Below are 18,147 nucleotides of genomic sequence, written 5' to 3' on the forward strand. Positions count from 1 at the left end.
AAGCTTAGTAAAATATTGATTTATTTTTAAGTTTATATTAAGCTTATTATCAAGTCTATAAGCTTATTATCCCATCAACTCAAAGCTATGTAATAAGTGATGGTTTAGTATAGGCAGTGATCCTCATAACGTAATACAGAAGGTTTAGAATGATTTTTTTTTTTTTTTTTTTTTACGATTAGGGAATGATCTTTTTTTTTTGGTTGAGAAAAAGATAAGTAATTTTATTAAACTAAATCAAGAATATATTATCTAAATCACTAGGTAGTTCTTCTAATATAATTAGAATTGGTCTTAAAACAGTGATAAATACACACCAGATCTTATATTAATCACATAAGCCTTCCCTAAGAAATAGAGGTCGGAATACTCTCCAAGCCATAGTCTCAAAAATATTCCTTTTTATGAGGACAAAGTATTATTCAACTCCTTTTAAGTGTGAACCCCATCTTTCACCAGAAGTCAATGAACTCAACTCATGTATGTTTTTTAAAAACACACTTTTATATTTTGTACTCGTTCATTTGGAACTCTCTGACTCAGTCTCTCACATACTTCCAACAGTAAAGCTCTCATTTCATTCCCACCTACTTCAAAAAATATATATTATATGATTCCCTTATAAGCTTGAAAGTATTCCTCATAACCTTCATTTATCCTTTACTACATGATCAAAGTGCAGCTCTAGCTTTAGAGGAACAACACAAGCTCAAATGAGTTCATCATCTCCAGCACTAAAGCCTGATGTAGCGCTTTCCCTAACTTTATCACCATCCCCAACTAAGCCCGCTCGCATTGAAGCCATAAATAAGTCTGAAGAAAGAGGTTTACGTCTCATTCAACTCCTCTTGAAATGTGCTAACCACACCTCATCTGGCAATCTCCACCGTGCCGATGCATGTCTCCTCCACATATCACCGCTTGCCTCAGCTACCGGTGATTCCATGCAACGGCTAGCGGCCCAGTTTGCTTACGCCTTAGCAAGCCGCCTTGTCAAGCGCTGGCCAGGCCTTTATAAGGCCCTAGCAAACCGTTCTCTACAACTATCTAATCATGAAATGGATCCATCTTGGGCCTTATTTTCACAGGCCTTCCCTTACCTTCGCTTTACCTATGCCATCATAGCCCAAAACTTGGTCCGAGCCATGTCGGTGGGGCGTGTAATTCACGTTGTGGATTTGGGCTCCGGCGATCCCAACTTGTGGGTCCCACTTATCCAAAGCTTTGCTCTTATGGCCCAGGCCCGTGAGCCTCCCCAGTTGAAGATCACTTGTGTAAATAGCAACAAAGTTGTTCTAGAGAAGTTGGGCCTAAGGCTTGTTAAAGAGGCTGAAGGACTGGACATTCCCTTCCAATTCAACCCTGTAAATGTTAGTCTAAAAGAGCTGACCATAGACATGCTTAAGGTAAGGTCAGGAGAAGCATTGGCTTTTGTCTCAATACTAAATCTTCACGTCTTATTGGCAGAGGATGGTCGAGTGGATGCACATTTTGGGCCCAACAAAGGTAACAAAGTTAAGGATTGTAAGCAAATGGGACAATTTTTAGCAATGGTTCGGTCAATGTCACCAAAATTGTTTTTCTTAGTTGAGCAAGAAGCCGATCATAACTTAGATCGTTTAGTGGACAGGTTTGTTGAGGGTTTACACTATTATAGTGCCATGTTTGATTCATTGGATGTTAATTGTGGGTCACTTTCATGTGAGGAGAGACTTGCTGTAGAGAAAATGTTTGGAAGAGAAATTGTAGATATTGTGGCGTGTGAAGGGTTGGAAAGGGAGGAGAGGCATGAGAGGTATGCAAGGTGGATTGTTAGGTTTGTTGGAGCTGGGTTCAAGCCTGCGCACATGTGGTGTGATGCTAAGCAGATTATTGAGGCCTATGGTAAGGATGGTTATAAAATTATGAATGATAAATCTAGTTTGATGATCTGTTGGCATGAACGGCCTCTTTATGCAGTGTCTGCATGCATTAGTTAAGCTATTTTTCATTTAATTGTTTTTACTTTGTGAGTTATGTGAAAGCAAACTTGTAATTATTCAATCAAAGAGGTTTTGTTTTGTACAAATAGAATTGTTATTGTCTCATTTACTTTTACCATTAAAATTTACCGACTTTAATTCAATAGGGCATTAATTGTCTTTTGGATTAGGGCCGTAATTAGGCGAGCCAAGCCGAGCCAAGTTAAATATTAAAAGTTTGGACTTGTTCATTTAGTATTATTTTGAACACGGGTCGAGTTTAAGTTGATTACCAAATAAGATTATGTATAAGTTTAGTTCATTTTCTTGTTGAGCAATCTAAAGTTTATTCACGAGTTACTTAATATTTATTAATTTATTCTTTTCCCATGTATAGTAAAACCATTACTAAAATTTTTTATCTCTTCACAAATCTATGAATGTTTACTACAATAGACTGTTTATATTATTAATAAACTACCTACACAGTTCCAATAAGACCAATCCATCTCTAGTAAACAATAATTTGATATCATATGGACCTATATAGAAATTTATACAATCTAATCTCAAGTCTATATATATATATATATATATATATGTTTAGACTAGTATACATATAAAAATATAATACTATATATAATCAAATCAAGCCTCATGTTTACAAATTTGTTCACTAACTCATTATTAATGGTTGAGCCTAAATTAGCGCATGAGCTTGACTTGTTTGCTAAACAAATGAACATAAACATGCATTTTTCTTGAGTTAAGCCTAAACTGTTTGGTTTATTTGCAGTCTTATTTTGAGTTTGAAATTAATGTGGCCAAGTAGGGACCTCTCTCTCTCTCTCTCTCTAGATGAAAATTAATAAGAAGTTGGCCACATCAATAGTTTGTAAAAATATTGTAAAATAGTTTGTGGTCATAGCATTACTCCTGCCTTACACTTATTTTTATCTTTTTTTAGTATCTTTTTAATAAAAATAATATTTGCCTATTTGACTTGGATTCTTACCATCATTTGATGTCTTTCAATATAAATAATGAGTAACATCATGAGTTTAATTAATTGATAATGAGTACATAATTATTTTACCAATAAAAGTGAGGAGTCCATAAGTGTTAGTATCACGCGTTTTCCCTAAAATTAATGGGTTTTGGACCTTTTGGAGCACGCCATCATTTAGTTATGCATCATTATTTTTGGTGGATTCTCGTAGAAGTACATCTATAGATTTGCCTCTCATTTGCAATTTCAATTAAGGCCTAATTGATGTTAAAAAACGGGCCTAATAAATAATTAGCCCACAAGTCCAAAACAAATCCTCCATGCATCTCACATTAGTAAATGGAAAATCAAGACCAACAAATTCTAGCATGCACCGATTCAATAGTTAATTAATCAACAACTTAAAAATGGGGTTAAAATAGTAAATTGGCAAAAGAAAATTAGTTTTTTTTTGCTTTTTTTTACTGTCAAAAATACCCCTACCTAAAACTTAAAAATGGAGTTAAAATAGTAAATTGACAAAAATAATAAATTCCTACTTCTACATTAAAATGCCTTCCTACTTCTAATAAACTCCTACTTTTAAGTTGATTTAAATTCCTACTTCTACCCACTAACTCCCTACAAAATAGGATCACTCTTTTGTTAGTTTTAAAACTCCTCCAATCTACAAAACTCATCCCACGTATTCATTTTTTTATTTATTTTAAATTTCATCACAATGTAAAGAAATCTTTACCCAAAAAATAGAAGACTCTTACTATAAAACCAGTACTATAACTTCTATTATCACCCCAACATCCCCACTAAAAAGCAGTTATTACTATGTAATTTCTCGAGCTTTTATTTTTGTTTTTCACTTTCTCACTCACGATCTCCTTATTATCACTAACATTCACGTTTGTTAGTCAGTTTTATATTTATCTTATATTTGTGAAGGCCAAGTTTCATTCTCATCAATCTCACGTTTCTTTTTCTTTGTAAATTTTTTTTTTTTTGGGACAATTTGTTCAATCTGTGCTTTCCAATGGTTATTTTTTAAAATTAAGCCAAACTTTAGCAACTAATTGATGACTTCAATGGATTTGATGTTAGGGACACATTTTACGAGGCCTAGAATTGAGATTGGTAAATGCAATCAAGACTCAAAATATTCATTGAGCAAACAGGTATCTTCCAAAATTCTTAATAGTATTGATTTATACATTTGTGGGGAAATAATTTCTTCATCACAACTTTAGATTTTTTTTTTTTTTTTTTTTTTGTAATTGAAAAAAGTATAAAATTCAAATTATAATAAATATAAATTATTAATCATTACAAAAAAAAAAAAAAAAGAAAAACCTCTGGACATGGAGTCGTGCAGGTGGGTTACTGCTACTTATTAGGGTTTAAGAAAAAAAAGAAAAAAAAATTCCTCATAGGGTTTCAAATCAGTTCAACACAACTAGCCGTCTAACCCGATATAATGTTGTCAGGCTAAAGTCACACAGACATACATACCTCTCTTTGTTGCACGAGCTCTCTCAAACTCTCCCAACTGCAAAAACCTTAAAAACTCCCCCAATAAGATTCATTTGTATTATAAATAAGTCTTTAGCTTCTCTCTCTCTCTCTCTCTCTGTGTAAAGTCTTGGCTGTAGATATATAGTAATAAGCAAAGGACAAGGTACGAGGAGAAGAAGAAGAAGGATATGCATGAAACTGGAGGAGGGGGAGGAGGAACAATGTCGGCAGATCCCCAAGATTATACTATCATCAAGGAGGGAGAGGCTGAGATTCTCATGCGCAAAAATGAGGTCTTTTACAATCCCAGCCAGGTGCCTTAATCTTCTTCTTCTTCTTCTTCTGCAATTTTATGGTTTTTCTGTTATGTTTTGTTGAAAAGATGAAATTTTTTTTAATGGGTTTTGTGTTTTGGATGGGATTCTGACTTGGGACTTTGATGAGTCCTTGTTAGTTCTTGAAGATATGTTTGGTTGCTCAGAAATTTTTTTTTTTTTTTTTGATGGGGTTCTGCTGTTGAAACGTTTGATTGTTAGTAGAATATAAATTGAAGTCCAATTGATTATTCACTGAAGTTTTTGGGTGTTATTTAATTAGCAAAGAGAACCTTTTGATTTGCTTATGATTGAGATTATAAATGTTCTGGAATTGAGCAGAAATTCAGTATGTGACAGATTTTGTGTGTACGTTGCCTTTTTCATTTGACATTGGAAAAAATTTACATGCGTTAATGAGCTATAACTTAACTGGCACTTCCTTCTCCCAAAAGAATGGGTTGGAGGGTGATGTATTGGGTTCAAGACCTTAGTTGCATGTTAGTTTAAAAAAGGTACTACCTTGTGCACAAAGCTCCCACTTTTGCTGGGATGTAAGTGGTGATTGGTGGGCAGCCTAGCCCCCAATTATTTTTTGAAGAGACGGATTCCTATTCATGTGTAGTTCCTCCCCACCTGAATTGAGGTGGAGATTATAGCAGGTGAGGATTTTAGAGTACCGTGGGAAGATAAGATTAGATAAGTTTTGTTATTCATGCATCGTGCCATTCTCTAAAGTGTGACCTGGGATGATACCTTCAGAGTTCAAACTTTTCTAAACAACAAAATGTGATCTTCAAACTTTGCTCTATTATATTGATAATATTTTGGAAGATGCGACATGGTATGGGTATTTTTTGGCGGTTATAGCTAATTGTTGGTTGTAATTACCTTCTGTTACCTGCTTTGTGGTTTTCTTGCACACGTGAAGGCTTCTAATTGTTTCAATATGTAATACTCAGGTTGACAACAGAGACATGTCTATTGCTGTCTTGAGGACATTTATATCCAAACGCAAACAGGAGCATGAAGCATATTTGTTGAAAAGAACGAAAGCAGCAACAAAGGCTTCTGAGAAGGATTCCTCTGAACCTGCTGGAGAAGCAGCTGATGAATCTCTCATGAATGATGAAGAAGCTAATGGAGAATGTGAAGTGTCTGAAGAGGTACATCAGGATGAACCATGTAGCATTTCAAAAGAATCGGTCAAGACCCCTGAGGGAAAAGGACGTGGAGAACTGAAGCCAGCAAGAGTTCTTGAGGTGTTTCTATAATCTTCTGTTATTAATTTAAGTTAACATTTTTTAATAACATTCGTTTGTTCCAGTTTGAACAGTTTGTTAGGAATATTTGAATCTTCAATATTATTAAATAATGTGATTTCCTTTTGAATTTACAGGCCTTGGCAGCTTCTGGGTTGAGATCTCTAAGATATGCTTGTGAAATAGAAGGGATAGGCCAAGTTGTGGCAGTAGACAATGATAAAGGTTGCTATTTATATTTCAGTATATGACATTTTGTACTTATCCCAAAAAAAGTTACTTCATTTTGTAATGCTTACTTTTCTGGAGATACATATACACACTTGTCCAAGAAAACTAGATACATGTTTGTAGAACAAACATATGTGTGTATATTGCAGATATGTGTTCCTGCCTCCCTTTCCACTAATAATTGTGTTGCTTCACAATTACCCAATGCCTATAAACCCAGAAGTCTCTGGTTCGACTCCTTGTTGAGGCATTTCACGATTTATTCAATGCCTGCTCAGTGGGTGTGTGTAGGCATCCGGGGTTTGCCCCTCAGTGGTGGTCCCACTGACCCATACCTTGAGGGTTTCCCTTGTCATCCCAAAAAAAAAAATTAAAATAAACTCACCCTCCAGTTTAAAATTCAATTATTGAGCCATGTGCAAGTGTTTATTAGTTATTATCTAGTGCCTGAATGAGGCCTGTAGTCATAATACTTGTTGTAATCATTTGCTCTTTTTTCAGTTTCTGTTGAAGCTTGCAAGAGAAATATAAAGTTTAATGGTTCAGTAGCATGTTCAAAGGTGGAGCCACATCTTGCTGATGCTCGTGTATTTATGCTCACCCATCCAAAAGAATTTGATGTGGTATGCAGGTGCTTTTAAATATATATATATATATATATATATATGTATTTTATGGAAAAAGAAAGAATTAAAAAAAAAAAAAAAGCATCTATAGGTCATTTTCTCTGGATATTTTGTCAATTCCAAACTTATCTGAATAAGACTAATGGACGGCTTCACTCCCTGTTCTCACTTCTCAAGGATTACTTATCACCCATCTTTCCTGTTGTTTTGATATATTAGGATATAAAGTTAGCCTAGTATTTATCAACATTTTCAAAATAATCCAGTATTCATAATCTTTTTTGGTTATTGGTGTTTCAGGTTGATCTTGATCCTTATGGCGCACCTTCTGTGTTCTTGGATTCTGCTGTCCAATCGGTTGTAGATGGAGGCATGCTGATGTGTACTGCAACTGATATGGCAGTACTATGTGGGAGTAGTGGGGAGGTTTGCTATTCCAAGTGAGGGTTTTGTACTTGTCTCACCTTCAATCAAACTATGGTTTTCAGATTATTGGGCTTATTATTTATTGACCTTTTTTTTTTTTTTTTTTTAATAATTATTAGATATGGTTCCTATCCATCACGAGGGAAATATTGCCACGAAATGGCTTTGAGGATCCTCCTTGCGTGCATTGAGGTATTCCTATGCCTTTGAAATACATATAAATAATTGAAAATATTCTTTTTTATGTTTTATTTTTCCTTTGTTTTAGACCAAAAGCAAAGAGAACTGCCGTTGTCAATATTTCACTGTAGTTTGTTTGCCATATGTTTTAAAAATTCTAAAAACTTTGTGAACTGTTTGAGTTGTTTAACTCTTTCCTCTTATCTTTCTTTCCCTTTTTCTCCCCTTCTGTTGTGGTAGTCTTTGTTTGTGAGTGTGTGTGTGTGTTTCCATGTTGATATTTTGATTAGTTGATTATAAGTATTACCTTTGCTCTATCTAACAGCACAATATGTATATGTCTATCAGGGGTGGGGGGTTGTAACATTTGGAATTGCCTTTTTTTTTCCTGATTTAAGTACGGATGTTGCACAATGATTTTGGCTATCAAGTGCAAGTGAGAAGTTTGATTCTAGAGAGTAGCCACTTAATTCAAATGCTCTAGGGTAGGAACCCATTTTGGTAGGGTAAGCACTGGGTAATCCTAAACTTTTCTAGTGGTAGTCACTCGTTAGAAATTCAATACTACAATAAACTATGACAAGGTGTTGTCACATCAGTATTGATGGGGTCTCACCAATTTTTGTTTAGATTGGCGATTTTACTTTTAGATTGGAACTGTTCAAAATAAATCAATACATGGTATGATGAATATCTTCTAAATTTTGTTTGAATTAGTACAGCCAAATGATTGATAGGGCACCATCTGAGCATAGTTTTGTGCCTTTTATGTTTCAAAGGTCATTGCTAAAATAAGGGCTAGTCAAAGCCCTAAAAGATGGAATTGTCTCATAATGTCAATTTTATTCACTAGAATAAAATGACCATGGTATCTCTCTTCAAAGCTTATATTTTACAGACTTCTCTGCAAATGTTAAAAAGCCTAAGTGGCATTGGGAATACCTCTGCTAATTGTTTGAGTTGGACTTTAATGTGCATCGGGGATATTATAAATCACTTCTCAAGGCACCTACACGAGAGTTGGATGACCTGGATATCCGCTCTTTTTTTTTCTTAGGATCTAGAAATACTAGTATATTTGTAGGATCGAGAATCATATATTTGCTTCCTTTTAGTACACTATGTAGAAAGGTTTTCACTGTTACTTTCTTGGATATCCACGAAATGCCAGCCACTTAACGGTTATTTGTAGTTTGAGATTTGCTTTATTGTTGTTCTTCTCCTTCCCTCAAACCTCAGGGGGTGTTTGGCAAACCACATAACTTGTTTCAACTTATATATAACTAATATTTTTGGAGGAATATGAACGTGAAATGCCCAATTCAAAACCAGTTTTAATAGGATATATCTGATCCAATTTTGAACCTGTTTTCTGAACAAAAAAGTTTTACCACACTGAAAGAAAATTAAAACAAGTTGTGTTGTTCCAAGCTAGCGACGTTCAGTGTAGTCAAAGGCGAGCCGGGCGCTCACCTAGGCGCCCGGGCGAGGTGAGGCGCCACTAAGGCGCCTCAAAGGCTCTAAGGCGAGGCGCCTTTAGTGAGGCGCTCGCCTTTAGAGCCTAGGCGAGCAAGGCGAGCGCCTTAAGCCATGAAAAAGGCGCTAAGGCGAGAGCCTCAAGTTTTTTTTTTTTTTTTTTAATTTTTTTTTTATAGATGTTTGTTGTGAAACCTATTTTTAGACTATTAATTTCAAAAGGCATGTAATAAAACCTATTGTTAGTTAAATTAATTTACAAATTTGTTTTGTAAGACTTATTGTTATATAGAAGCTTATTGTAAAACGTATTGTTAGAACTAACTAATAGAGCCTAAACCATGTTAATCCTATATTGAAATAATTTGAAAGACCTAATTTCTTCATGCTACACATTGAAAAACACTTCATTATAATATTATAATGCACTAGGTACATATGATTTAAGTTCTATATGTATAATAAATATATTAAGAATTTGGCGCCTCGCTTTACTCGGGCTAGCGCCTTTTTGTCGCCTCACGCCTCGGGCGATACAAGGCCTTGGCGCCTTAAGGTCGCCTTTCGCCTTTGACTACCTTGGCGAGGTTTTTTTTTATGACATGGCAAACACCCCTCAAATGTAATATCTAAAGAATTTCTTCTGGTTTATGGTTGTTCAATGCCTCATTGATCATCATAATCATCTGTTTGAGAAAACCAAGATTTCACTGACAAGAGGCCGGAGTTCTACCAAGAAAACATTTATCAGGAGAGAATGATTTTTCCTTTTGAAATTTGAACAATTGAAAAGGCTTAGCACATTTTTTGTTAAAATAATTATATTTCCAATTTTTCTTCCCTTAAAATTCTAAAAAGTTTCTACCATGTATTCTAATTGAGTTTTTAGTGATTTATTCCTGCCATCACAAGTTTCCTTTTAGGTTTGTGTCCTTTTTTTGGCCTGTGGCTCTGGTTATTCTTATTGTCATTCATACCCCCGTTATTAAGAAAATGAGTTTCGTTTTTGGAGGAGAAGCCTAGTTATGCCTAGGTATACCTCATGTAGAGGAGTATATACAACAAGGGAAGAAACTTTCTTCCTTTTTATCAAATATACTTGCTATTGTACAGAAAAATCTTATGCATACTTTTCTTTTTCTTTTTCTTGAATGCAGAGCCATGCAAATCGGTACAAGCGGTACATAGTTCCTGTTCTATCTGTTAAGATGGGCTTTTATGTCCGTGTTTTTGTTCGCATATACACGTAGGTGTCTTATCTATTTTGAATGAATTCAGAATTAGCTGATTCTGTGGATAAAATAGCACTTTGTTATGATATTGACTGGAGGCTGAACTAATTGGCTGCAGCTCTGCAAGTGCAATGAAAAACACCCCCCTTAAGCTGTCATATGTTTATCAGTGCATTGGTTGTGATTCTTTTCATCTTCAGCCTATTGGGAGGACTATGTCCAAGGTACACACATCTTTATTTCATATGACATTGCTGCTAGTAATTTGTTGTTGACATAGATGTATTTTAACACTAATTATGCCCATTTATGAATGACAATAACCTAATATGATTTCATTTTGAGTGCTTCAACTATGTTAGCTGGAGATAATACTAAAAAATCAAGAGGGAGGTTATGAAAGCTACTAACATATTTCTTATGATGAATTGGTTTTGTTCTAAAGAGCTCCAAGATGTTTCATGCTCATTTCAAGTATTAGACATTAGATTTGTCACAATACCAGCAGTGTATCATGCATATGGGCTGTCGTTGGTTCCTTTCAGGTGGTAAGATATTGTCAAAGATTTAATACACAACAAAATTTGGAAAATAGGCAATCAGCAGGTACCCCCCATGCAAGTGCAGGGGCCACCCCGCACCCTCTTCATTTTTAAAATAACCTAGGGTCATTTGTTCCTATTTCCAAGCCAAGCTCATAAAACCTGGTCTGTGATAGTTCTAGTAAAAAAAAAACTGGTTGGCTTTGCGTTGACATGAGGGTATAAATGCTCTGTGTATCATCCATTCTGGCTAAAACTGGACAGACTTGGTTTTTTTTTTTTTTTTTTTTTTTTTTTGGCGCCATAAAATACCTGAGGCTCTAGACTCCTGCAGGCTGCAGCATTCAACTTTCAAGAAATAACAGGGTATTGGATGGGATTGAATGTTCTACGTTGTGACTGTGTCTGATTATTGATGTTCCATTTGTTGCTTAGATGATAGTGGGGCATAGAAGAAAAGTTTTGTTGAGAAATTATATTAGAAAGGATCTTCTGTGTATCCCCAATGAGCTATTTTTCAACTCACACTTCCTCCCATAATAATGGGATGGAAGGTGATATCTTGGGTTCAAGACTCACTAGGTGTGTGGGTAACTTACCAATAAAAAAACTTCCTTCTTTACCCAAAAAAAAAAAAAAAGGAAAAGAAAAAGAAAAGGGAAAGCATATCAATTATTGATATGCCCTTGTTAACCACTAATGTATAGGTTTTAATGGATTGATCCAAGGGTTTATTTAATATATGTGTGTGTGTGTTGATATGCCCTTGTTAACCACTAATGTATAGGTTTTAATGGATTGATCCAAGGGTTCATTTAATATGTGTGTGTGTGTGTGTGTATATAGGGCTAGTTATGTATGATAATTAATTTTTTTCTAAGTTCAAGTCAAAATTCTAACAATGCTATGATCTTTAATCCTTTTCTTCTTCTAGAACAACAGTGTAAGATATCTGCCTGGGTTCGGCCCTGCAGTTCATCAAGAATGCAGTGACTGTGGGAAGAAATTTAACATGGGTGGACCTATATGGTCTGCTCCCATCCATGATCAAGAATGGGTAACATCCATACTGGCAAATGTGAAATCTATGCAGGACCGGTACCCTGCTTATGCTCGAATCTCTGCTGCACTGACGAATGTATCAGAGGTTTGTTTGTTTACTTTGCCCTGATGTTGTATCTTTGATGTGTGTATGGTTATTCATTTTGGAGGGAGCCTTTACAATAGATTGGTTGGTAATTCTTAAATTTTCCCAAGAAGATTGGTGTCTAGTCAACACCACATTTTAATGTGCCTTATCCGACGGCACTATACACTTGTTTGTTGCTTTTCTTTTTTTAAAATATATTTAAAATTGGTTTCTATTCTACATATTATGTTTTATAATATTCTTTTTAGTTATTTGGTTTTTCCTAGTCATGAAAAATAAATATTAGTATTTGGTTTCAGATGGTGAAACTTATGGGCAGTGTGTGGACCTTGTCATTTGATAATTTCCTCCTTATGACAGCCATCTTACCTCTTTTAAATTCTGATTCCATGATCATACCGTTTGCAGGAATTGCCCGATGTTCCTCTATTTGTGAGTCTGCACAGCCTATGCGCCACACTCAAATGCACTTCTCCATCAGCAGTAATTTTCCGTTCAGCTGTGATCAATGCTGGATATCGTATATCTGGAACTCATGTGAATCCACTGGGGCTGAAATCGGATGCTCCCATGGATGTCATTTGGGACATAATGCGGTGTTGGGTAAGAATTCACTTTTATTATCTTTTCAACATGTGCACGTATCCATTTCTTTAGGTCCCTGCATTTTCATCTCGGTTTCTTTATTTTGATTTTGCATATGATTCTTCTAAGCCACCAATTGAAATGGCCAAATTTTCATGTATCCGTGTCATCATGTTTCATGTTTTCACAAACTATCTATTGTTTAGATTTTGTTTTGGGGTTCCACAAACTGGCTATTTTTTAGATTTCAACTATATCAGAAATTTCTTGATAAGTGGAAACTGGAAAGTCTTTACTTGGTAGTCTACATTCTATAAAAGACTTGATGAGTGTACAGTGGATTTCTTTTCATTAGTGGTAAAGGCCTTCGTTCATTTACTTGCCTCCTTCCAGCTCAGAATGCCTAATGCCTATTATACTATCTAGTTCTAGAAGCTAATTGCTAAGACCTCACCCTTCTGGTGTTGCTTTCTGCAAGGAGGTGAAGCACTCTGCCAGACGTCCCAATCTTGGAGGCATGTTTGCCTTAGTAATTCAGTGTGAAAAAGGCATACCCAGAGCTCAAAAGTTCCACTTTTGTGGGATCTGGGATTGATCTTGGTAGACAGCCATATCCCCAATAATTTTTTTTTGGAGAGGCTGATTCCCAGACTTGAACCTACTACCTATTGCTTTTGGTTGAAGACTATCTTCCAAAATAAATAAATAAAACTCCTTCAATGCAGCCTTTAACTAAAACCACGTTATGCAAGTTCCACTCATACCTATACCTACTGTAGAGTTAAAAAAAAATAAATAAAAAATAAAAAATTACCAGTGATGATGCATTGATGCCTTTATAGGTTTGTGAATTCAATCAGCTAAAAACTCCTCTCAATAAATAAAAATATACACATTGTGATCAGTTAGGCTTGGTTTACATTGTAATGAATATATAACTAAAATAGGCGGCCTTTATTCAATCGAGGGAATCAAAGTTTTCCTTTGTACTTCAGTGGTAAAAAGCTATACAACAGAATGCAGTTTGACTTGTTAGTGGGTAAATGTGACCATCTCAGGAGAAATGACATGGTTTCCTTTTCTTTAGGTCAAAAATCATCCAGTGAAAGCTCAGCCACCAGATCAGCCAGGAAGTGTGATACTTGCCAAGGAACCAGTTCTTCAAGTACGTGTCACCTCCCAAGTTGCAGTTTTATTTTATTTTTAAATGATTCTTGTTGTTTGCTATTGCTTTGATGACCTTATCTTTAATCTTCAGAGTACAGACTACATTTTCCGAAGACAACCTATTATGCATGCATTTTTATTTTTATTTTTATTGTTAAACGATTCTTGTTGTTTGCTATATTGCTTGACCTTATCTTTAATTAGTTTATTTCCCTTTAGAGTTTAAACTACATGTTCTGAAGACAGCATATCACGCACGTGTAAGTGTGCACAAGTGCATGCACAGAGAGAGAGAGAGAGATCTATTGAGTGACTGAAAATTCATGTCTCTTTGGTTTTTTTTTTTTTTTTTTTTTTTTTTTTTTTTTTTTTTTTTTTTTTTTTTTTTTTTTTTTATAACTTTTGGGCAGGCTAATTTTGCTCGGGCTGTTGCATCACTTAGCAAAGCACAAGCCAAGAAGGTCACGCGCTTCCTTCCAAATCCTGAAAGGCATTGGGGCCCAAAGCTCCGGGCAGGTCGTAAAATAACCAGCAAGCACGTCTCTCTTTTGGGTCCTCAGGCTTTGAATGGAACTGTTGACCATGAAGATGAAGAGCCTACTGCGAAGCGTCAAAAGGCACAGGAGCCCTCCACAAATTCATGATTTTGAGGTATTTCTTGGAAGTATGTCTCGGGATCAAACCTGCCGGGACCTCAGTCAACTCCCATAATTTTGCTTTTTTGAAAAAAAAAAAAAAAAATGTTGTATGCTTTCTCTTTTCCTTTTAATTATTTCTTTTAAAGTGTTCATTTTCTGGGGGGAGGGAGCGAGAGATCATGTTCTATCCCACGAAATGTCCCACAGTTTAATATAACTAGGAGAAAATGGGAATTGAGAAACTCTGGTGATATTAGAATTGTATTTTTGGCAATTTTTTGAGTTAATGGAAATCCATTAGGTAAAAACATAGCTTTGAAATTACTCTAATTTCACTTGCTTTGTGAAGAGTAGATTTTCCAACATGTTATACACCATATTTTATAAGTCTTTTAAGTGTTGCTCCCATAGCAATGTTGTATGAAGAGTGAAATTTAAGAAACTTTGGTGCGTCCTGGACTTTATTTCATGTTCAATTAGAGACCCATACAAATCCTTTTCACCCTATGCTTACATATTCTTGGGCGTACAATTGGTGAATTGCAAGTTTGCGTACTAAAAGCCAGCAGGTTGTCTTAATTCTCAACTTATAATCCATACTAATGCTTTGTTTGGTTCAACGTTATTGTTTTCTATAAAATTATATCATATTTCTATGTTTGTTAGCAACCTTAAATGAGTTGAGAATGATCTCCTAAATTTACTTAGTTTGTTGTGAGATAGAGTTGTTTTCTAAAAAATTTTAATGGAAAAAAAAATCTCTAAAAAATAAGTTATACTTTTTATGTTGACCAAAGCTAACTTTCTTTTAACTCTTTAATTTTTTTTTTATTTTTTTTATTTTTTAATGTTACTAAACATTGGAAAATACATAAAAGTATCTTCTCACAAGGTTTTTTATCGAAACAAATAGAGCGTAAGACAGTTGTTTTCTAACATTAAGATTTATAGTTTACACAATTACATAATCGAAATGCATTGAACATTTTTTAGTCTACATGATTGCATAATCAAATTGCATTGGCATTTAGTCCTAAAAAAATAAAGCCTTAGGCCATTATTTTTGAACTTCCATGAAACTTGCAGTGTGTGGAAGTTTGGGGGAAAAAAAAGATAGGGGGGAGGTATCTTGAATTTTAAGTACATGCAGTATCAACTATTGAGTATCTACATGTATCTAAAATATTAGATTTTTTTTTTTTTTTTTTTTTTTTTTTTTTTTTTTTTTTTTTTTTTTTTTTCTGAGAGAATAGGGATTTTTTTGTTGTTGTTGAGAAGCTAGAGAGTGAAGAGGGTATGAGAGATGAGATAAGAGAAAGGGAGAAAAGAATGGATTATAGGCTTCTCTCTTTATTTGGATATTTAAAAAATTAAAAAAGATAGGAAAATCATAAAATATTATATAAATCAAAAATTATATTTTTCTTTTGTTCAATATATATATAATTTAAAATTTTTAATATATGGAATCCATCCTCCAAATTTCTCCAATTTGGAGAGATCAAAATTTTCAATTATTTTCCTCGTCCCAAACAAAGCAAATGTGCAAGACTTGGGCTGTTGTGAATTTGTAGCGAGGTCCATACTACAAAGTACACTGCCTAACTTCTATTGCAATTAGTATGAGTATCACTATGTTCATTTTATTTTTTTAGTTAAAAACTAAAATTGTAATATGAACTTATGAAGTAGTAACAACTTTTTAAGTGAAAAGAAAGAACCAAGAAATGAAGTTGGCGTATTAAAAGGCAGCATTTCCATTCGAGTTCTCGCGTTTGCAAGGAAGTTGGAATCTAAGAATTAAGAAGCAAAACTTGAACGGGACTCGGCTTTCATTTATGCAGCTATACACAACACCTCAATGCGGAGTTCAAGTATTGGCTACCTCATCAAAGATGGAAGGACAACATTCAAGTTTTCAGATTTACTGTTTTAGTGTGTGCGTGTAGGGATGGTCATATCCATTGGGTAATGGATATCCTGCTCTATCCGATCCAAATATTTTGAGTAATACCGGTTTTTCATGAATAGAACCTAATAGGATAGCACATGGATATTACTTGAATAGTTCAGGTAGGGTATGGATATTGAATAGTTCAGGTAGGGTATGGATAATATCCATACCCAATCCATATATTAAAAAAAAACCCTAACTCTCTCACTTTAACTCACACTCTCTCTCTCTCTCTCTCAGTTGAGCCTCCATCCTCACCCTCACTCTTTCTCTTTCTCTCACCCGAGCCTCCATGGCCCAGTACCTTGAACTCATCACTCCAATCACCAGCACCACTACTACAATGGTCTTCTCCATCTCTGAATAAACTCTCTCAACCTTGAAATCTCTTTGTAATCCTCGGATCTGAACATTCTCTCTATCTCAGACGACCATGGCCGAAGCCTCTCAAGCTCATCACCGCCACCATCAACGGTGGTTTCACATCTCAACCTCAACTTCTCTCTAAAACCAAAACATATAACCTCTCTCGATCCTGATCGATCTCACCCTTTCTTCGATCTAAACGAGACACAACCTTCTAACTCTGTTGTGAAGCCCAATCGCCACCACCAAGATGGTGGTTCCCAACCTCTCATCCTTTCTCTCTCTAAACTCGAGCCAAACACTTCATATTTATCTGATCTCTTTCTCTAAAATCTAGAACTTAACTTTTCGATCTACTACCTAGAAGAGCCCCAAATAATGCGTGGAACATGAATCGGTGTTGCGGAGGTTAAAGGCTTTACGGATCTGCCAATAACTGTGGCTGTGGTGGCACGTGAGTGCGTGAACAACACAGGTATGACAGAGGGTAAGCTACTGGGTACGCGTGAACAACCGTGCTCTGTGTTTGTGAGGCTTTGTGAGCATGTATCAAAGAGTGTATAATAAAATTTTATCTAATAAAATTTCTATCTATCTTTAAAAAAAAAAGAAAAAAAAAAGAAAAAAAGAAAGAAAGAAGTAGATACATCTGATTTCAAAGTTATTGATTAGTTTTTTATTTTTTAAGTTAAAGTTATTGGTTAGTTTTTAAGTTAAAATGTTTTTGGATTTTAAAAAGAAAAAATTAAATGGGTTTCAAGGAGGGAATGAATATCCATGGATAATAAATCGGATAAAAATTGGGAATGGATAATAATGGTTATTGGTATTCGGGTATTTATGGGCAAACATTTTGGCTAGGGGATGGGCTCTACCCTACCCGAAAATATTGAGCTCTACCTGCACAAAAAAAGAAAGTTTAGATTTTTTATGATTCAAGGAAACAAAAGTTTTCCTGTAGATGAAGGTACAATTCACAATTCAAATGTCTAATTCACATGCAATCTTTATTATTAAATTCCTGAATTCTTCATAACAACTTTAAATGACCACAAATAATTTCAAAAAGTTTGTCACAAATCCTGTTAATTTTTCATTGGGAGCAAGGGAAATAAAAAGAAAATCTGAAAAGGCCCAAAGCAAGCAAAGGATGGAGCTAAGCTTGGCCTTTTTTTTTTTATATTAAAATATTAGTGTATATATATAAGTATTAATTTTAGTAATTTTGTTATATAAAATTGTACTTTGTACTCTTCGTAATATCATCGATTCTTTTAAAAGTAATGCTATATCCATAAACTTTTCTACAAATATTTTTATAAATTGTTGACATAGTAAATTTTTATTAGTGCGCATCTGAGCCGTTACTTAAACAATTTTTTTACTTACCATCATCAATTTATAATTCTAACATTTTCCTCATTTTAAAGTCCATAAAAAAAAATTTATAGCTCTAAAATCTAAAAAAAAAAAAAAAATATATATATATATATATATATATACAAAGCCAAAAAATTTAGCT

The 18,147-nt window shown here is 34.6% G+C and overlaps 2 protein-coding genes across 2 annotated transcripts; both read left to right on the plus strand.

Annotated features, from left to right (window-relative positions):
- Positions 1–646: 646 nt before the first annotated feature.
- On the plus strand, positions 647–2,063 carry LOC126706937 (scarecrow-like protein 3). Its single transcript, XM_050406523.1, has one exon. It carries the CDS (start codon positions 714–716, stop codon positions 1,977–1,979), a length of 1,266 nt encoding a protein of 421 aa, XP_050262480.1. The 5' UTR covers positions 647–713; the 3' UTR covers positions 1,980–2,063.
- A 2,355-nt stretch (positions 2,064–4,418) lies between these two features.
- Positions 4,419–14,769, plus strand: LOC126714388 (probable tRNA (guanine(26)-N(2))-dimethyltransferase 2). Its single transcript, XM_050414523.1, has 12 exons — positions 4,419–4,790; positions 5,753–6,052; positions 6,190–6,277; positions 6,785–6,906; positions 7,210–7,349; positions 7,455–7,527; positions 10,149–10,237; positions 10,342–10,447; positions 11,700–11,912; positions 12,324–12,518; positions 13,588–13,665; positions 14,078–14,769. The coding sequence occupies exons 1-12, from the start codon at positions 4,665–4,667 to the stop codon at positions 14,309–14,311; spliced, it is 1,764 nt and encodes a 587-aa protein (XP_050270480.1). The 5' UTR covers positions 4,419–4,664; the 3' UTR covers positions 14,312–14,769.
- Positions 14,770–18,147: the final 3,378 nt, after the last annotated feature.

Source organism: Quercus robur, chromosome 2 (genome assembly GCF_932294415.1).
Source record: "Quercus robur chromosome 2, dhQueRobu3.1, whole genome shotgun sequence".
Taxonomy (NCBI): domain Eukaryota; kingdom Viridiplantae; phylum Streptophyta; class Magnoliopsida; order Fagales; family Fagaceae; genus Quercus; species Quercus robur.

Excerpts from the sequence above, each read along its gene's own strand:
- LOC126714388 (XM_050414523.1), top strand. The coding sequence starts at position 4,665 with ATGCATGAAACTGGAGGAGGGGGAGGAGGAACAATGTCGGCAGATCCC. Across the intron at positions 4,791-5,752 it reads TCTTTTACAATCCCAGCCAG|GTTGACAACAGAGACATGTC; the intron begins GTGCCTTAATCT and ends TGTAATACTCAG. Across the intron at positions 10,448-11,699 it reads TTGGGAGGACTATGTCCAAG|AACAACAGTGTAAGATATCT; the intron begins GTACACACATCT and ends TTCTTCTTCTAG.
- LOC126706937 (XM_050406523.1), top strand. The coding sequence starts at position 714 with ATGAGTTCATCATCTCCAGCACTAAAGCCTGATGTAGCGCTTTCCCTA.